General features: G+C 40.1%; 1 protein-coding gene across 3 annotated transcripts in view; it reads right to left on the bottom strand.

The window, feature by feature from the left end:
- Positions 1 to 5770: 5770 nt before the first annotated feature.
- The window catches only part of odad2 (outer dynein arm docking complex subunit 2), a 30118-nt gene continuing 13827 nt past the window's right edge, over positions 5771 to 22061 (bottom strand). For all 3 annotated transcript variants that reach the window (XM_086021106.1, XM_086021108.1, XM_086021107.1), the window contains 6 exons: positions 17732 to 17912; positions 17576 to 17637; positions 14888 to 15002; positions 11497 to 11685; positions 11060 to 11281; positions 5771 to 5910 (listed from right to left, as the gene is read on the bottom strand). In XM_086021106.1, the coding sequence (XP_085877232.1) occupies positions 5785 to 5910; positions 11060 to 11281; positions 11497 to 11685; positions 14888 to 15002; positions 17576 to 17637; positions 17732 to 17912 (895 nt within the window). In that variant the 3' untranslated portion in view covers positions 5771 to 5784. The remainder of the gene's footprint in view (positions 5911 to 11059; positions 11282 to 11496; positions 11686 to 14887; positions 15003 to 17575; positions 17638 to 17731; positions 17913 to 22061) is intronic.

The following is a 22061-nucleotide window of genomic DNA, read 5'->3' as shown; positions in this document are numbered from 1 at the left end:
TTGAATGCCATACGAAATGGACAAATGCATCACAATACAAACATTCTTGAGCCGATGACTCATTCACCACTGACGATAATTCTCTAATACTCTTAATCGAAACTCAAGTCAAGAGAGCCTACTTCAGTTTTGTGCTCAAGAACACAATCAGCTCCAGATTAAGATTTTTGCCATTCTCTCTAAGGTAAACAGTTGGAATAAAGCGATGAAAAGACCCTGATGAGAATTTTGGACTCAAATTCTTTTGGGGTAGGTGCCACAAAGAGCTCTCAAATTGGATCCTGGATGACGCTACCAAATGCTTTACAGCTGTGTTTGGAGTGTGTGTCAAATTATCACTGTCTTCTCTGAGGAACATTTGGCGTTTTGAAGCAACTTTACAAATACATACAATACAACTATCAGTTGTTTGGATCATTCCCTTTTCAGTGTGCTGTAAATTCAGGACAATAAAGCATCAATTCATATAAACACAAAGCGAACAAGAACAACACTCAGGAGAGACCAGGCTTCAGTCAAGGCCAAACAACCCCGAACATGTCCAATTGTGGCATTCTAGGCCGTGCTGTTCCACTCCTGTTCTGTAGGTTGAGCCCTCTACCTGCCGGATATGTTTGGTCACTGTACCACTTGGCCCCAATGTAAGTAGACTGTAACAGTGAATTTTCAAAATAAGACCTTTCATTCACACCCTTATTCGGATCGTCACAATCTTTTTTTGTACAGTCCTGCTAACAAACAGTAATGGGAACTTAACATTTTGTCATTACACGTTTGTATTTTGCAGAGGTAATAATACAGTGCTACTCATCAAATGTCCTTTAATGTACTGCAAGTTTGTAAACAAGAATATGAAGGCATGCACATTGTTGCCTTAAGAAAGCCTTTCATGACCAATCAAGGAACAGTTGTACTCTGTGAGTCTCGTCAAATCAGAGCTTTGTCTAAAATTTCACAATTTCCTCAATTTCATGGTCAGGTGCATTAGAAAAGATGTGATCTGTTCACAGAGCTGACAGGCATATACGTAAAACCTGAGGCCCTTCTTCAGGCTTATACTTAATACAACAATCAGCCACACAACAGACGAAGACAGAAAAGCTAGCGATTCATTTAAACGTTACTATAGTTAAACGCAAGAGCCGTATCAAATGTTCTGCGCTGATTGAGAGGAGCAAATCCATCGAAACCACCCATTACATTGTGCATGTGCACCTAATGATGTGTCTGATCATTTGATTCCTCTAATTGTCCAATCATACCAAAAAGTAAAACAATCAACTAAATATACAACCATATTTGACGGGCATGTTGCAAATCACTAATAAGGCAGTTAAGGTTAAATTTACAGACCTACAAACATTGCCTGCGGCATTAAAAAAAAAAAAAAAAAAAAAAGAGGTGCTTGAGATTATAAACTAGCCAAGGAAATGTTTACTGAGTAAACAAATAAAATGAGAAGTGGGACCGCTGGTGTACCTTTTCAGACATTCAGGCAATATCCTAATCCACTTTATTGATACAGCACTTGTCAGTAAAGACTTTGTGGACCTGAATGGTGTTTTCTAACATACATAATAACTATTAATTGATTTTATTTTAGCCTACTCATTTTTTGGGGGTGAGTTGTTTGTGACCAGAAGCCATTTGTGCTGCATATAATAGTTGGCATATAGAAAGACCAATGATTACATGAACAGTGACAGAGAATTTGGGCCACAACAATTGAGTCAAGACCAAGTCGGACACAAAGAAAAACAGAAATGCTAATTAAAGAAAAATTCATGCTACTTGAGGTAATCGTAATAATTCTGTAATAGACCGAGGCAATTTCAAATAGTCTGTTAATAATTTTCTATACACAATACATGGTACACTGACACTATAAATGAAAGTTTAGTCTCAAATGTACAAAAAGCTTGACTTTGTGCTTAAAGACCAAATCTGTCATGTTTAGTAGGATAATAACAAACATTACTGGGACCTTAATGGGGATGTTTGTATCCCTGAAATGTGATCCAGATGCTGTGGTATTTGCTCACTCATTTCTCTATTTATTTATTGTCAGGCTTGCTTGGTATTTACACTTTATGGCAGTGAATATCAGGATTCATACGTGGCATGAAAGTCCATTTAAAATACCAAAAAAGGGGATAGCAGAAGATCTCATTAGGCGTCTGAGGATTCGTGAGAATTTGGGAGGAAGCGGATGCACAGCCGCTGAGCAAACACTGTGTGAGCGCGACACCAGAAGCTCCCACCACGAGATGTGCGACGGTGAGAGCTCGCTGCAATGATAGAAAGGCTAATTTACAGGTGGAGAACAGGAGCTGTGTTCTGCTGCTCTCAACTTGGACGGAGCTCTAAGAGGCTGTTGTGCGCACGTATATTTTTTTATGGCAATGCGGCAAGACAACACTGCTGCCAACTGCTGTGATCTTATATTAAAAATGCTTCCTAGGCATTGAGAAGGGGGGTGGAAAGCTGCTTCTAATATTTTGAGAAAACCTCCACTCTATTCATTACTTTTATGAAATATTTCTGCAGAGCATCAAGGGAAATGTGGGAAACCTCAAACGAAAACTTGCTTTACTTGATCCACCGACACACCTAAAGGCCATAACGTAGCATCCATCCATCACCCTGGGATGAAGGTTGGGTTGCTAGATCCTCTGAAATGACGAGGCATCTAAATATACTTGAAATGTATATTTTGGAGCACAATTTTGTTTAAAACAAACCGATTCCATGCAAGTACCCTTCTATTTCTTGGAGGGGGGGACTCCAGAATATTCCCACTGTGAACTTCAATGTTCACATGGGCAATGACAGTGACACCTGGAAGAGTGTGAAAGGGAGGAATGATGTGAATCAAAGTGGTGCTTTCTCATTAACACTAATTTCAAGTATAAGGGTGTCCATGGGTATATTTCACACCAGAACACTCTGCGCCACATTTCAATTCTCAATTTGGTGACAGACTTTTGGCTGCATGTTTTGGACACTTGGGTGAAGAAAGGTCATACGGATTGTGGCTTCTGTGGTTGCTAAGGCAAAAACTCTGTCAACACAGACTCTTGGTGGGAGTAGGGTGCTCATGACCTCATCCTGTGGTGTTGTGGGTCTGTAGAGAGAATACTCTTATTCCTTATATTTGAAAACAGATCTGTACTTTGTAGTTACTTCGTCAAAATCGGCTTGCTACTGTTTTATGTGAAGACATAAAATTTAAAAAAACGAGAGGTCTAGTCAACCGCGCTTGAGCTCTTGCTTAACATCGGGGGACTTATAAGGTGGATAAAACAGAGTCGGCAGGATATTGTTAACCAGGGAGAGTTCATGGTGATGATGCAAAAGATTCTGAGAAAGATGGTATTCCGCTCCAGTCGCCTTCTTTAAGCTCAAATCTCTCTCTTTTCAAAAGCAGTAAAGCTATCGGAGCACATTGCTCTAATAGAATAAAGGGCTACCCAATGCATGCTGGCGGTAGCAAAACAAACAAACATGCATCTTAACATGTTTTTGTGCATAGAAGTTTTCCATTGTCGTCTCAAGTTATCAAAACCGGTTTTGTGTATAATTGACAGTAACATTTTATTTGTACTTCTTGTTATTACTTTTCTACTTAAGAACATTTTTAACTCTTGAAATGTTACTTCAAACATTGCAGTTAATAGATTTGGCCAAAGAACACTTACACATGTTATTTTGATATATCAACAAATCAGAAGAACATCCCAGAAATGATTCTGGTATACACGTAGAAGTTCTTTTGTGTTTCCAAAATTCTTTCGCTAAAATGTCTACTTTGGAACCCCCAGGTGAAAGTCAAGCAAATGGTGAGACATGCCAGTTGTGACACAGGGGTGTGGCAGATAGCAGGGCACTCATTTTCCCTCCAAAGGGGAGGGACAACATCAACAGGGATATCCCTCCACTATTTCCATGTGAAGCAATGAGAAACATGGGATGTTGAAAGGTGACCAGGAAGGCCAGCACTGGACGTAATTGCTGCCTATGCTGAGGCGTGGAGGCCTAACCTCTAATTTCCCTTGAATAATGTCGCAGTGTCGGACAGCAAGCCAGAAAAAGTGGCACTTTCTTTTCTAAGAGGGTTTGCGGCGCAACTAATACTCTCAGCTGTGGCTTGAAGACCAAAAGGCCTGAAGGGACCAGACTGTGTGACCACCTCACTACATCCTCCCAGCCTTTCCCTTGTGCGCCACAAGGTTCAACATCAGGTTCACACAGCAAAGGGCAACTTTGTTTAATTTCAGCTCGAATGTTAAACATCCTGTTACATTGTCAACCATATTAGAAACCTGTCGCTTAGGGCAATGTGGTTCTGACTTACTTCAATGTCCCCCCCCCGCCCCCAAATCTTATTAATTACATTATTATGAGAGGCAGTAGTCAACAAAGGGGTGCACAAGAAAAATGATTTTAAAGTTGTTGTTCAGGTGCTGCTGAACTTGACATCACTTGGAAATAATGGATGTAATATTGGTGGTGGTTGTCTTCCTTTTCACACTTGTGTGGCAACTAGGCAAAAGTGCTAGCTTGATTCTGGAAACCCATCTGGAAACCAAAAAATAATAGTCCCCATTAATCTTGTCTATACATTTTCATAATGACTTCAGTGATACAAAAGAAAAATCTTTGCCATTTCGAATGCATGGTTACTTTTCATTCACCCTCTATATACTTTCTGGTACGAGGAATGGCTTCAATGTTTGGAAATTAGTTCTTCAAAATAACATTGAACAAATTAAATAATTAGGTTGCATTTAAAAAAACGTTTTAAAGCAGTTCCTGATGTTTTGGGTTCCTCCAGCTCCTGATATTTTGGGGAGGAAGTTGCTTCATTCATGCACTGCCCACCATGCATCATGCTCCTCCACTTGACCCCGTACAGCTGGGAGTGGTTTCAACCTCAAAGAGTGATGGAGATTTTGGGCCATGTAGTTCCAAAATGTTGCTTTTTTTTTCTATTTTTGTACACTGCTAATATAAATCTTCAGGGCCAAAGTAGCTTCTGTGCCATCTAAGATAAATGGAACTAAAACAGAATGACAAACATGAGAGCAGAACTTGCAAACATGTGCCAAATTCTGTTGTGCTGCAGTCAAATTTAATGTGGGCGGGTTAGTTGACCAAACCAGGGGATAGAAAGATCAGAAAAAAAAAAACGCATTCACAAACTTCTGAGTATCTATGTGAAACACATTTAAACAAGAAATCCAAGCAACAAAAAGGCCAAAAAGAAAATATAAAATAAGAAACATTTGTGGTTAACTACCATTTACATAAATCCATTATGTGTGTTGAACTTGAGATAAGGGCATTTTTTAACCAAGAAAATTACAAAAAAATCTGTTTTTGTGAATGACATTTTTGAGTTTACAGTAGTCGGTTGTTTCCTACTCAGTTTTTCATCTCTACTCAATTAGCCTCAAGGCCAGTCTGTCTGTGCTATTTTATTCATAATGGGTCGCCCTTCCTTTATGTTACTGCTCAAAAGCTCTTTTCTTTAACCCCCAGAATACACACACCCCCAAACATGTAATAAATGCATGCGTCCAATTGTTGAAATCTTCAATGGGCACAGTAAACGATCGTAAAAATGTTTGTAGAACAATTAGCTTGATGATGTCATTGTTACATGCATTACCTCATCGTCATGAGGCAACAGATCTGAACCAAAGATTAAGCACAACAGCAAATAAAAACAAGCCTGAGGTTTGGATTTAATGATAACATTTTATTTCTAGCCACCTGGTTCAATTACATGCATGGTGTTGATTTTTTGGCCCGAGACTGGCCTGGAAAGAGCAGACGAATGTTGCGCACGCAGTCGGCGGCGGCGTTGCGAACCTTCTCATCATCAGAGCCCATGAAGTGGATCAGAGGCTGCAACGAATACACAAGGGAGAGGTTTGGGCTGGCAGGAGGAATTCAGACAAATATTGAACTCATTCGTCTGTAAGAGACACTTTAGTGAAACACTTGTTTGCAGCAGAGCAATGTATGAACTGCGTGTAGACGTTTGTGTGTTTCTCCCGAAAACAATCTCAGCAAAGCGCACGCTAGCACACACGTACACATGAAAGCCACCGAGAGAAGGCTTGACATTAAAACCTGAGCATGAACGCCACTCAGTTTCCTTCCCGCTGCTCAGGTCAGATTATATCTATCTGACTATTAGTGGCTTGTGTAATGGAACAAGTTATAGATTGCACTGTGACACGCTCTTGTATTTTCCACAATCTCAAGCTTTTGATAGCACAAAAATGAACAGCAAAGGGATTTGCTTACTGTTCAGTTTTGTGTTATGTAGGAGCAAGTGAAAAGAAACAATCTCACTATATTTAGAGATAGAAACCACCACTGAGTGCCATGTGTTTTTGGGAGATGAGCTTTTTTTTTCCCCCCCGTGTTTTATCTGGAGTGAAATCACTACATTACGTTTGCGGGTGGCTGTGGGATCGAGTCAAAATAAAAGTAAATGTAAGCATAAATACTCTGGCGCAATGGATGAAGCTAAATTTATTCAATGTGTGCTTCTTCCTAAAACTCCGTATTGGAAGCCATTGCGGTTTCCCAAGCCACATTTTATTTTGAAAAGGGTTGTTTACATTGATAATAAAGTGACAATACATCCCCAAAAATAAGCACTGAAGGTAAAAGTCTCAATAAATACACAAAGTCAGACACAAGATTCTGACATGTCATCATTCCGTATCTTCCTGTTTTTGCAAGGTCACAACCCCCTTTTATGGAAGTTAAAAATACAGCATTAATTTTTGTTGTTTAAAAATAGACTTTGAATTGAGGTTTGAAAAAAAATCACCTTTGAAAATACCTGTACATTTACAGTATGTTATATTTTTAAACATGAATTCGATGAGAGCGTCCAATGCTTCTTGTCTCCTCTTCAACCGTAAATCACTCCTTGACCCGGAAATACTCACTGCACACACGCGCATGCGCAATTACACGTTTTGTCTTATTGGACCCAATATGGACGTACCCGTCTGTTGAAAACGTAATATAGAAGTGTACTTTTCAGCTCTTATTCGTTCTCCCAAACTAAACTAAGTAATTACTACTCATCAAGCTACACATGTAAAATTTAGGGTTAGGGTTAGGGGTAGGGGTAGGGGTAGGGTTAGGCCTTCCGGGGTTTAGGGTTAGGGTTAATACCTGATATGTAGAGCACCCAATAATTGTCTGAACAGTGGCTAAACATCCAATCCAATGCAGGAAGGCAGATATATGTGGACAATATGAGGACTAGACAACCTACGATTGCCTATATCCCCTTAACCTTAAAACTTACCATTTGTCAACAACATTATACAGAAATTGTCCGGATATTAAAATGGACAGTTGGTTCTAATTAGATCACTTTCACTCCAATGAGTACCTAGTTCCACCATGACAACAACTTGTATGAAGTACTGTAAAGTTCATAACGGTAGACTCAAGATGACTTTTAGACCTCATAGTGCTTATACGTGAACATGCTAAAGTCTCATTGCGCATTGTGTGGTGAGCAAACAGTTACATTGCTGACAGTTTCTACACAAAGATAAGCAAACAGCAATCCTCATGGATGTTGTTCATTTCAGAGAAAAAGGCACAGAGCAAAGAGAGTGTCAGCTCATGTCAATGCAGCAGTGTTGGGATTATGTGAAACATTTGCCCTTTGGTTTTATATGATTTTTAAATAGCATCCAAAACACCTTGGTGAGCAAACTCGCATCCACAGGCTGGAGAAAACATGCAGCTCGCTAACAAGCCTCTTTTGTGAAAAGAGAGGATGCCTGAGAAGCGCCAGAGGCCGAGATGTTGCCAACTTCACTGCATGTTATTCAGACGTCGCCAAATAAGTTCTTGCGAAGCACGCGGCTCTGCTAAGATAAGCGTGTCTCTCTTTGCTGCCCCCTTTTTCCCCTCTAGCTTGCTCTTCCCCTCCCAGCTGGGATCTCGCAGAATATAAAACACCGCTTGTTAGTTATTCCCCGACTGTGGCGAACACTTTCCGCTACGTTTGAAATTGGGAATCATGCTCTTCTGAGGTTTTTGCACTTTACAGAACTCCAGTGACCTCCAAGACGAAAGGGAAAGGAAGTGTACACGCTTCGTATAACCCCCTCCCACCCCCCCTCTCAAGCAGTCTGGGAGGGCTTTGCACTTTCTTACACGTATTCTATCACACATGTAGGTGTCACAGTGTTAAGTGAGCTCACGTTTGACCAGCTGCAGGTAGTTCAGACTTCCACTTCCCCGAGCTGCCATTATGAATGGTTCCATCAGCTCCCATGATTGAAGCGCTAGGATGTGTGAGCACCAACAGGCAGCCAAGTTTAACTGAGCCCAGTTGGTGAGAGGAAGTTGGTGAAGGAAGTCAAGGTAAACAACATTCCCTGCGGCCTTTTGCAAGCCAGAGGCTGTTCCGCTACCTTCGGTTTCTGAAGGGGATGAAGCAAGGGGCAGCTTTTAATGAGCAACTTCAGTTGTGAAGCTTGATCTTGAATCCTAAAAATAATGTTCCAGGACACCAAGGATTGTCTTAAAGTGGGTGTATAAATCACCGTCAGCCCCAGTCTGTTGATAATCAAATTAAACTGAATAATTAAATCTCACAAAAACCTGTAAGCCGTACCTTTACATTGCATACATACAAGGGAAGACATGCAAACCCCACACAGGAACGCCATCAGCCCCAAACCTCAGATATGAGAGGTAGATACGCTAACCACTATTGCAACATGCTTTTTTGAACACATTTTTACTGATGAACACATTTTTACTGAATCTTTTACTTTTACTCTTTTACAAACACTGATTTTCATCAAATTCCCATGAAAGAGCCCTTTAATCCATACAGCTGTCCTATCGTGTCCATGGGAATTTATGCTTTGAGCAAACAATCCAGCTTTTTGGAAAGCTCTGCAAAGCGCCATGGCAGGAATCGTACAAAATGAAGCGCATCCATATAAAACTGTGAGATACCAAGAGTATATGTCAAATCAAACGGCAAAGTTAAATCCATCTCTTTGGCTTATTCTCTATGCGTATCCTTTGAGAGGATCCTATCTCCTGATTGATTTACAACCAAGAGATTCCTCGGAAAATATTTCAAGGAAGCTTCCGCATCTGCATCAACTGAATTAACATGAATGAAAGGACAATGTCAGAGAAGTTTGCAAGGAATAAAACGACTATGACAAAGGCGGCTAATCGATTTTCCAGAGCGAAATGCTTTCTTTTAGATGCCTAATTTCCTTTGCGAGCCTCAGGGTGCTGCTACACACATCATTAAGTGCGCTACAGCATGAACATTACGTTCTAAAGCAGCTCCGCAGTAAAAGAAACCTGCGCTCATTTGAAACTGTACACTACACGCGGGCGAACATGTTTGGAGAGCTCTCAGCGGCACAGAAAAGCTCACTGAAATACTGCTGCAATAACACCAGAGGAGGTCTATAAATTTACACCAGGCCATAAATTAGACACAGAGCCTCATATCAATAGTCAATAAACGACTGACAATGTTTTTTTTAACAAATTCTTTCTATGGGGTGTCTGTATGTCATCCAAGCAGATCATTACAATGGCCACTGCACGGTGGTGATTGACATGCTCTCAAACTGTAATGCCTCCTCGGGGTCGGGCAGGTACGTTTCATGCTGGTTGAGACCCAAGCCAGACTGAACAATGAGGCTGCCTGTGGTGGCTTTCCACGTCTGAGATTAACAACAAATGCAACACTTGGTGCGGTTAAGCTCTTTAAAAGTCCCAAAATACATTACTGGGCATTGTTGCAATCCTTCACTGGTACATTAATAAGGTCAAATACTGAAACAGATTACAGAGGGCGGTATGTCATGCATTTGCACACACACGCCGGCATAGACTTCACACACATATCCAGTCTACACACAGGATGATGAAAAACAAGGTGTGCCAATTTCATATTGCGTATAATAAAACAGTTCTTCAAAAATTTTGCAAAGCGGACATTGTTTTCGGAACACCCAATGTTCAGTGAAGTAAACCAATTATAGCTGAGTGCTTAGCCACTTAGACGGTAGCAGCATAAAATAAAGTACACCAATTTTAAGAACGTGGGAAAATGCTTTACTTTGGTTTGGATATAAATAGTACTTTAAATGTTCTTTCAGTGAAAAAAACTAAATCAACAGCCTTGCAGTAAGTAGTGCTCTGAGGCATGCACCAAGAATGAACTAAATAAAGCCGTACATAAAATATGGTTGATTGGGGAACTCAACCCAAACATTTTTTTCCAGAATATGTTCTATGCAGGCCCACTAGTCTAAATACGGCGTTCTGATTAATATTGCGTTTGTGGAATATGAGAAAACCACACGTTTTTAAGTAGCTCAGGGGTCGGCCATTTTGTCAGCCCTGAGCAACTTCGACGTCATCTTCAGTCGACAGAAGTGACAACCACACAATCTAATCTGCTACAGAATTTGACTTCTAAAAAATGAGATGTGGGTATTAAAATGCATAATGCTGTCATTACTTATTGTAGTGGAGTAGATCAGACATACATGAACAGAGGAAAATATTGAATGTGATGACATCGTATACGTATCTTAATTTTGACTGTGGTCAGTGCATCTACCGCTTGGAACCATGCACAGCCAAAACGACCAAAAAAAAAAAAAGCATTTAAAAAGAGAATATTGCTTTTCTTTTCAAAGCCCACAGCTCCGCCTGATTCTGCATTTTACCCTGATGTCCAGGAACCGGCCTTAGCAACCGTTGCCACCGGCTACAAGCCTTTGACTTGCGCTCTAATGGCATGTAGGCTCTACCAGAGAAATGACACTTAGCACACACTGCGCTGTTTGCTTTACTGAATTCCCATGATGGTTAGACAGTTGAGCCGTGTTTCCTTAGCTGAATAAAAATCACTTTTTTTTTGGTCAAAGCATGTGGAAATAGTCACACCTTTAGTTTAGGAGTTTTCACACATGACTAAAACAAGTGCAAAAATAATCCCAAATAAAATCCCATGACTGACCTTCATTACTCCTTCGCTGTGCATGATGACGCAATTGTTTGACTCCTTGGACAGCTGGTGCAGGGCCATCACTGTACTGTGGCGGACTTTCATGTCCTGTGACTTTAAGTAAAGCGCCAGGTGGGGCACAACTCCTGCCTCCCCGAAGGCCGCCCTGTTGTTGCGCCACGCACAGCACTGGGCGATGGCCTGAGCCAGGTGGCAGCGGAGCAGGTCACCGGGCTGTGTCGAGAACAGGATGCCATTTGAGCCCACAGATCGGTCGAGGGAGCACAAAGCTACTTACTGCCTAGCAACATCTACTGATTCAGTCATTAGCTGGATGGATGCTGGAAAAGGCTACAAAGTAGCAGCTTTTAATGGCTCTAAAGACAGTTGTTTATTGGCTAGTGAATGCATGTGTTTAGAAAAGAACACCAGCTGTGGAGCGCACTTACTTTGTCCGTCAGCTTGGCCAGCAGCGAGACCACCTCATAATCGGTCAGAACGGCCAAATTGTACTTGTCTTTGGCAATTTTGGCAATGACAGCGCACATGCTTGCCAGCACATCGTCATTGGATGACTTTAGCAAATCAATGACCAGCTCCATGGCACCCATCAGGGTGCTCACCATTTCCCCTGACTCCTAAAGACAAAAAATGCTTGTTAGATAGGGAGCAGAGGGAATGAAGGGGGATCAATTTGCAATAACATTAAATAAATTGATAGAAGAAAAAAAGACCACAGTCTACCCTTACCACAAAAGTAATGGAGAATGAATTGGAAATAGAATAGTAAACCTTTTTTCCCCCACATTAAAGCCTCACAGAACCTAACCCGTTTTGTTTACTTCCACAGAAAATGCTTTCCTTCCATAGAACTGTTTTGCACAAAAAAAGCAATCAGCCTGAAATATTCTACAACTTTTTCAGCACTCTCAAGTTACCACATGGAATTTAAAGTTTAGAGGTGACATTTATAGGCCTTTCCCCCAGAGAACTGCTGAATTGTGAGAGAAGCCTCACAATTCAAATTCATGGCCAAGGCAGGTACCGCAAGGGCTTTTACCCACTTATGGAGCAATGCTTTACCAAACCAAGTCTGGTACGGAGTCCTAAAAGAACCACAGCGGAAGAGCTGGCAGGGGCACGGGCTTCAGCAGGGCTTGGCACATCGGGGCACTCTTTTAAAAATACAACTCACTAGATTGCAGAAGAACAGACCAAAGTGGCCAGGTCTGAATCTAAGTATACAGCCTCTTTTCTTATGGGAACATTTTCTACACTGTGTTGGAGTGTCTGTGGGAATGTTTGCTCATCCTCAACATGTTGAGTGGCTCACAAGCTTTGTGCAAGTTCATTCCAAAGGTGAATGAGGCAACCATTAAATGTATTCTAATGACACAAAGTCCAGAGTATTGAAATGTTTGCTTCTATTTTAACAGTATTGTGAAGTCGAATGCAGCGTTGTCATGTCTAGTTACATTAAGTTCAGCGGGTGTGCTGCTGTGTTTTAAAGCGCAGCTTTAGCTTAAGTTGAATTCTGGCCAGAATGCAGTCTATGGTTCCTGTGATGCTTTGCCAGGGGATGAGCAATGTGCGCAGTGAAGGGGGTAGAAAAGTCGGGAGTGGGTAATGGAGTCCAAGGCCAGCAAGCTAACCCCTCCATACACACACAGGAAGCTCTCCGTCAGGAATACTGATGATGGCTGGCCGGGAGTCCCAGCGACAGCGGAAGCTCTCTCAAGCACCAGCTGCGATGTGACTGGCCCTGAATCTCTTTCATGGCAAGGATGGACCCCCAGATGCTGTATAATGAGGCTCTTAACCAAGGATCAAGTGAAATAGATAAGAGACTGTTGTGTGTTCTCAGGTTCCTCTCAAGAAACGTCCAGTATGAACATAGTATAATGCGCATACAGTGCCCCGTTGAACTATAATGCAACAAATATTGTCAAACTTTCGAAGGCCTCCTTAGCGGGGCTTGTGATCCTGCTTATCCCTCCACATGGTTGTCATGCATCTTTTTCACGCTACTTCTGGGCCAGAAAAATTCCAGGCAGCTAAAAAAAACTTGAAAAAAGGAAAAGGGCTTCACCCAAAGACACCCATCTGGGTCGCATTGTTGAACGGATTCTCTCCATGATGTTTCCATGAAAAGTTGTTTGCATTAATAAGGCATAATCCGGTAAAACAATATTGATATTTAGAGATAAAGCGGTGGGGGATTAAAGTTATTAATGAACAGACTTTATGCATCATTTTCCAGGGCTGCATCTAAACTAATGAAATAGTATGCTAATAATACTGAAAGCAATCCATTTCATACCTGCTTCATTTAACAGCAAAACAGCAAATCTTCTTTCAGACACGTAAATTATTATTTTTCTTAATTCGAGCGCTCAATTCTGAAAAATTGGGACTTGTCATGGTTCAGCCAGAAAATCAAAGCAAACTGCCCAATCAGATTGCTTTGAGAACGCAACTCAGAAAGGCTCCGTTTCAAAATGGCATATATGCAGGTATTATGTTATGTAATGCATCACTTACAGTCCTCAGTGTCTTTTTACGATTCAACTCGGTGACAGCATTTTTCATTTCAGATCTTGGGGAGTTTTAAATTACTATGACAAGATGCGCATGGTTTGAAAGTGAATACTGAATAGTACTGTAACTACAGCAAAAAGGAGCTTGTGCATTTCTAATATAATTAAGCCTCGCTTGCTCTGAGAAACCTACACAAAGATACTATGGCTTTTTACATGGGATGTCGTATATTACGTCATTCACTGCCATTGACAAATTTACATGTCTTTTCACAGTCCAGCCGTTCAATCCCAGGAATTGATTTATATTTTTTTCAAATTTTTTCAAACATTAGGGTAAAAGAGGGGCTGAAAATGTCTGGCAGTGAATGAGTTACTATTTATATTTTTGTCATGATTTATTTCAATTTTCAAACCTATTTAAAGCTGGACGTGTGAGTTCAACAATGAAAATGATATTGCACTGTACACTTGGCACACGTATCTCAGTAACAGATAGCACGTTGAGTCAGGATTTTCAGAGCGAGAATAAGAAGCAACACCACAGGATATTACTTGGTCTTTTTTCCCCCGCCTGCTTCCCACTTCAACAACCTTGGTGTGCCAAAGGAGGTGTTCTGCTTCTTATTAGGCCGTGGTTCATGTAAGCCCTGTCTGACACCGCCCTGCCCCTGCTAACGCTAACCTCCCAGCAGCAGGTTGTAGTGAGACAAGCACGGTGATATATAACGGTGCTTCTGCTATGTGAGTGGGCTTGACTGCTCATGTAACACTTAATTCTGGAACAACAAAAAGTGTGGAGACCCAATGCTATGAGGCTTTGGTTTTCTCTATGGGCAAACACAAGATGAAGACAAAAAAAGAGAATGATGTGCAAGAGTGCAGGCCCAGGTCGTTACAAGGAAAAGGTGAGCACCTTATTAATTTTTTTGTTTGTCTTTCTCAGCCATATGAGGTCAATTCCCGGTTTTACAGAGGATGAATTATACTGTAGATGTTGAATCTGAAATGGGTGGAGCTGTTTTATACATGAATACAAAATACATTTGCAAAAATGAAGAAAAAAAAAAGTGGTGTGGCATGTTTATCCATTTGTTTGATGTAAGATATTTTGGGTTCATGGAGACTGACAAGACATTTAGCAGATGTGAATCTGCTCTTTGTATTCTAGAATGAAGGGAACTGTTCCATAATGAGTCAAACAAGAGAGTATAAATTAAAAGGTATTTACCATATGTTGTGGAAACCAACAATTTCCTGGAAATCATCTGTGTAATTCTAAAACTGATGTTATTCACTGTACCTTTGCATTCTCGATACATGGACAAAGAGCCCATGCCGCACTGGACTGAACCTCTGGGTTTGGGTTTTTCAACAAGCTCCATACCCAGCGGATTGCATCAAGGTCCTGAATGATCCTTTGGAAGGAAAAACACTCGTGTGATAAGTAAGAAGACAGAGTGGAATATGCAAAAACATATGCAAATAACAGATTAAATGTTTTGGAATGGCCCAAACACCCACACCTAAAGCCATCAGAAAATCAGAGGGATGAATGAAGGGTGCTGCGCATTTTCTGCTTCTTTTGCAAAGAAGAGTGAGCACAATGAAAACAGAATGTCGTGATTAAAATGTTTTCTCGTGTGCACACTGGAATAATGAGCTAATCTAACGTTGACTATAAGAATGTACGGTATACACATGCATGTCTACATGCACCAACCAGCCGCAACATTACATAGAAGTACTGCATTGAATTTAGAGCTGTTCCTAATTTATTTTACTGTCATGTAGCATGAAGGCAAAAATAATTGCTCTCATTATGGTGCAGTACAGTTCTACACAGCTGCAAACTGCAAGCAAAATCATAATTATATTGTTAGATGAATTCCTCTTTGGTCTAAAAAAACCTGGTACTCAATTTCAAGTTGGGAAGACCAAGTTCATTGACGGTCAGTGATGTTTCCCTAAATCTGCCTGGCTAGCGGCAGGCTCCATAGAAATTGATGAATTTCAGCATCAGCATTTCACCACAACACATTCTCAGTCCTACTCACTTCCTCCCCAGGCGTAAAACTCACTCAGCTGCTGTGCTTACTCCAAATCCCACACTACGGAAAAGCTCAGGTCACAGGTTAACTGACATCTGTGTAAAGTGCTTCATGCATAGATTTATATATAGACACTGAGACAAATGCATTATGTTGGCTTGTTTTTTAACCACAGCCAAAAAAGGTGACCTTTTCCAAATCAAACAGAGCCGGAGACAGGTCGCTTTATATTTCATGGTGCTTGTGTGACGTTTACGAAAGCGTATTTCATGTTGCATAGTCAAAGTTCAGAATGACCTGAATTTACACCACAGTGCATCCGTTGTGCGGTGTAAATAACATGCGTGTTCCCCGTGTGAGCTTGCACCAAACAGGGCCAACATTGACTGTTGTCATAATTACTTAAACACCCAGTAATCACAGTATCTCCGTGACTGGCAATGAATGAACACTCATCAGAGGCGTCCCCGGCACCATCTGTCTTCTGTTTGCACATAAATCAGTCTCAAATGATCATAACATCAGATTCCAGTCTGCGGGGCCTCTTAAATCTGCACCAAAAACAAAAAAGGAAGCTTCATATCATCCGCCAGAACAGCTCTGTCTCCCTGTGAAGCAGGTATGAAACAGATTAGCACAGAAGTTGCATCTGACATTGATGGATTAGAGGAGGCGACCGCAGACCCTGGAGGTATCAAACAGTGTGTGTTCTCTTGTAGCAACACAGGATTCATTTGGAGAAAATGCAACTGGAATATTTCATGGAAAAGCTTAAAAAAAAAAAAAAGGGCGACCAAAAAAAAAAACGATGAATCTGGTTTTATGATTGTTGTATTTGAGAAAGTGGGATTTGTCTACTATTGAATTAAAGTTTTGACACTTTCAGGTATGTAAACACTTGTATTTGTGAACAAGTCCAACACTATGAAAACACATGGTAAGCAGCTTGGGACACTTTTGGGTTAGAACAGGAAACTATCAAATGCAGTTGGTGTTAATTGGTCTGCAAACTACTGTACGTACACGTCTTAAAATAAAATGAAAATAAAAAACACAGCTATTGACATAAACTTTTGTTTACAGCTATAAAGACAAAATTATAAAAAGTAATTATATGGTCTGGCCTAAATATATAGGTGAGAAAACACGACAACATTATGGACCGTCATTAAAGCTTTGCCTCATTTAGTTGCCTTAATCTGAAACGATTCACTTTTTTCAATGACTTAGCTTTGGCTTCTAAGTAATTAAAGCCTAATGACAGATATGATAGTAATGCCAACTTTTAGGTATGTGAACACGGCCTTTGCGAGTTTTATTTGTGTCCTAATTCAGAAGTGTCTCGCGGTGCCTTATAAAAGTAACGAGGCCCCGATGGTCCACACTGTCCTGTATCGAGGGTGAGGTTTTAAACGAACACAGAGTAAATACTGCATTTGACTGCGGATCACTGTGCATTCCCAGCCGTGTTGTCTTGGAAATGGGAAGGCTTTACATGTATTTGTCTTAACAGTGGCCACAAAGCTACAGCTAAATGCCAGGAATTAAACAAACCCGTATTTAGAGCAGCAGGTAAAATAAGCAAAGCCTAAACAAAACTATTATTAAACCAGGAATCAAAGAGAAATATATCTGCAAAATACAAATTAAAGCACCATAGCTTTCTTTCAACATCAACATGTGACAAGTTAATGACACAGTGTTTCTATGTGAAAATGTTCCAGAATTTTCATGTCATTCTCTTGTCATAGGAACTGAATGACCATGAGTATAGTTTAAAGTTATTTCAGTGATGACATGAGTAAGCTGCTAAAAAGACTCAAAAAGGACACCCCACATGGCGTTAACAATGGAGCCACATCAAATAGGCTCGCTAGTCAATGGTAGTCTAAATACTGTACTAAGATATTCTTTTGAGGGAATAAATGAGGCAGACTTACGCCATGTTGTCCAGATCTGTGGCACAGGCCTCCACCACCCTGGTGACATTCACTAACAGTGCCTAGTGGAAGGACAATAACGTAAGATCAGTTCAGACACTTACAAAAGAAGGAGGTAGTTTATAAAAGGATACATAAATGCGTGGTTGGGCATGCCTCGTTTCTTCCGACAAGTAGGTGGACTAGTGGTTTGAGGCCTCCGCATTTGCGGATGGTGATCTTGTTTGCAGGCTTTTGAGCAAACTCCGCCAGGGCTCCCACCACATTAACCAGAACCTCTTCAGGCTGATTGGTCAGAAGGCCAATCAGGGTCTCCAGGACTTTATGCTCTTGAAAGCTTTTGAGAATAAAGCAAAGAACTATTTATTTCAAGGTACGATCACTTGAATGTGTACAGCTTGGAAATACTTCTGTTCCCTTTTGATTCTGGAAAAGGTGCAACTACATGCGAGAGCAATTTCCATCCATTTTCTATACCGCTTGTCCTCACTCGGGATGCGGGTGAGCTGGCGCCTATCCTAGATGATTTTGGGTGAGAGGCTTGATAGAGCATTTTCCTCACAAATAAAATAATCCAATGTATGTTTTATGACATCAGATTGCAATCACTAAATAGTTTTCGTCAATTAAATTGGCCATTTTTGCTAATACAATTTAAAGCAGGACCATGCAAGCAAGTATTGTATTGGTGCAATCCAATCCAATACATGTTGCCATTTGGTCCAGATATGTGACCAAAATTATCTCTCACATATGTTCATTTTCCATGCACACTTGTCCTCAGTCAATTTTGACAAGAATATCCAAGTAATATTTCCATCCATTTTCAATATTGCTTTTCCTGTTCAGGGTCTCTATATCAAAATGAACAACAGGCCTGTGAGACACTAATAGATGAGTAATCCTTAATCATTTTTTCATAGAAAACATTACAACTACTTTTGTAGGTGCAGATCTTGCACTTAAATAAAAAAAAACATTTTTGTACAAACTAGACTCAGATCAAATTTAACCCAGAGAACATTCTTGGTGTCCACAAATCTGTCCAAAAAGCATGAAATTTTTGTGTATTTTGGGTCACTTTAGAAAAAAATCATGAAATTTCAAGGTGGAAAAATGACCTTTTAGGGTGTATTTATTGCTGTCAAATGTCAAAACAGTTCAAGCAATGCACAAGAGTTAACATGTTTATCGCACAAGAGAATGATGCAGACTGCTTATGTAACAATGTGATAAAAATGTGCCCCATTAAAGTCTCTAATGTTACCCGGAACCAGCGCCTCATGAAAACTCCCAAACCAGGCTCGTTCACAATTTTCTATTATACAGGTAGCAAGAAACTTGTCTTGACTATTTTTTGGTGATTATGCCTTGTTTCCCAGTGGGACTGAATAGTAAACTACAGCACACATTTAAGAGGGATATAATGTGGTTGAAGCAAACCTCAACAAACCCCTGATGTACAGTTAAGTTTCACTATCTTTATTCACAGTTACGGTTGCTGGCATCCTGATGCTTAAGCTCTTGCACAGGGCCAAGGTCAGTTTCGGTTTGGTCAAGGTCCATAGAAGCATAGCCTATTCTTGCAAGAAAAAACATTGCTAATGAACAGACAAGCTGCCAAAGCTAACTGGGGTGAAATTCACCTTAAAGGCGAGCCAAGTGTGATGAACTCACTTTGGTATAATCTTGTAATCACAGGCATACTGTAACTTTTGACATACAGTAGCTACATAAATAGCGAATTGCGCTTATTTTTGGAAACTAATCCCCAAGTGACAAATTTATGAGATCTCAACACAACTAGAAACATATTAAAGGCTGTTAAATGTAATGGGACAAAAGTGTTGTTTTGTCAGTCTTCAGCCAATCATTATTATATTTTTTATATATATACTTTTTTTTTTTTTAAATAAAAGATATACAATATCATTATTGCCGCCAAATATGTGTGTATGTCAACAATGCTCACAGCATTAAAATCTTACTGGTGGACCGTTAGGGCCGATCAGTTTTCAGCCTCGATATGGAGCCATGTCAATGTAATCTTCCCATACCCTTCAGAATCAGCAGTGTTCGCAGATGTACGGTAAATTAAACTCATTTTGCAATGGCAGGCTCTTGAAACAATCTGATTTCAAATTCATTTCTAGAAGGCCAGCAAGCTGGTCCTCAATGATGGTGCATTATTCTACCCTCTTTGGTTGGTCAGAGCAAAATTGTTAAAGCCCTCTTCTCCTAGTAAAACAGGTCTGTAGCGATCCGCACACATAAATACATTTAATAATACGCATGTCTGGTGAGTATGATCTATCGAAACCTTTACAGCATTCAGGAAGAGCAATACTTAAATGGATTCTTCCAACGTAGTATATGCACCACCCCTCTATTAGGGTCACATTTCCACTACACATGTCTCGGCTCAGCTCTTCTCAAAATAGTGCAGTGGAAAACTGCAAAACATTGACATAAGTTGGACCAAGACACATTAGATAAGGAGGATGGCAAGGTAAAATCCACCATTATTTTGAGAGAAGACTGAATGCTCCAATAAAATCAAGATTCTGCAGTAAAATACTGTTTAAGTAACACACAGCAACAGGGTATACAATGCTAAGCATGCGTTTGTGTTTGTCATTACTGTCCTCTAAAGTTGACAGTGATGCTGTGATTTAGAATCTGATCAACCAAAAGTGACCAGCATTGGCTTATGTCACCCATTTGGTGTCTGCTCAGAACCACACCAGGTGACAAGTGTCAAAAGCTGTGTCATGATAAGGGGACAGGTTTCTTAAAAATCAGTTTGAACCAATTCAGTAATTTTTTGTTTATGTAATCCAGTTGACAAACAAAATAAGCAATGTCTTTACCTTGTGTTTCATATGGCATTTTTTACTTGTGTGAGGTCTTTTTGTTTGGCAATGACATGCAATCTATTTGGTGTGCATTTGAGATCCAATTTGGAAACCAAACATTACAGTACTAGCGAAACTTGGCAGTCGTAATTTTCCATTGGAGGAGTTCCTCATTCTTTTGTTCACACTTTTACACGTGTCCATAACACCTCTGTGGACAGACTAACTGGGTCACATATTGATGCATTCATAAATCTGCACAAAATAAAGTTCCATTGTTTCCACACATCACTTGCAGAGACCTTTTCCCAGTCCTAAACTACATAAAAATTTGGCCCACATTTCCCATGATTTGGCAGATTCATTGAAAATCATAAGCTTATGGTAGACAATATTGTCCTAAAATAAACACTTTGATGAAACATTAATCAGACAAAATGGCTAACACATGCTTCCTCTTGTCTTAAGTGGGAGTCCCCCTGACTAGTACACTGTCCAGACCGTGGAGAACATCAGCGCTGTAAAAAAAAAAAAATGCAACAACCAAGGTCTGTTTCCCTTTTAGCATGCACTTAACTAAAGAAGAGCAAAAATAAATAAAGACAGAAAATAAAACAATTTCCGCCTTTTATGTTTGCTGTTGCAAAATGATTTGACAGTAATGGCTCAGTTGCCTCATTCCAGCTCTTGCCTGACCTCAACATTTTAAGTAATTCAAATAAAGCAGTTTAAAGAAAAAAAAGGAAAAAGGAAACCTAAAAATATTTGCTCTGCTCCGTGCTCACTTCCTTGTGAAGATGTGACCACATCTGACCCTTCTTTCACACCCAACTGCCCGCAAGAGCTACAAAATGAGAGGTCAATTCATATTTGAGTCCTGTGGCACCGTCATTAAGATAACTTTGTGACAGTGTGATTTACAGTGAGGGCAACCAGACAGTTTAGTGTTCGTACATTTAAGTGTCACTAAATAAGGTGTACAAATGATGAAGGGCACAAATTGATGTATCACTGTTCGTGCTATCAATAGTAGCTAAGTTCTATTTTCAAAAGCAAGAACAGATGGCATATGGCTCCCACTGGCACAGAGTGTTCTAAACTGTCATATTAATCAAAGCTTGTGCAGTTAACTTCCTTTATATGAATCCAAGTTGTGGTCAGAGAATTTATTGTAGCAACAATCAATTAAAATTCTTGCCGTTTACAACTTAATACTCAATGCCATATTTTTAAGAAAAGAAAAAAGTTAATATTAGCAGCATGAAATATTTTGTGATGTTTCTGCTTCTGTAAAGCAAGCTTTGCTCAACTTGTGGCAGCTTACATTTAGCTGCAGTGGGGGAAGACTTAAATTAGACTTTAAATGTAGGATATCATTCTGTCACGTATGATATATGAAGTGCTGAAAGATGCATTTAAGAGCGACTCAGCCTTTTTTTTCTAAAATCTAGAAATTCCACTCTGCCATTTGAACTATTCATTCGGAAGGAGGGAAAGGTATTTTTAGATAATCTCATCTCAAAACACATCAAATATCATATTAATATAGTGAGGTATTAGCACTTAGGGAAAGTCTGTCAACTACCTACTTTTGTCATTTCATTGATATGGGTTATATATGTATACTGAGT

This window comes from Filicampus tigris, chromosome 21 (genome assembly GCF_054856515.1).
Source record: "Filicampus tigris isolate MCC_2025a chromosome 21, RoL_Ftig_1.0, whole genome shotgun sequence".
In the NCBI taxonomy this organism is placed as follows: Eukaryota; Metazoa; Chordata; class Actinopteri; order Syngnathiformes; family Syngnathidae; genus Filicampus; species Filicampus tigris.
The sequence above is the reverse complement of the archived record's forward strand: the minus strand, read 5'-3'. Positions and strand labels throughout refer to the sequence as shown.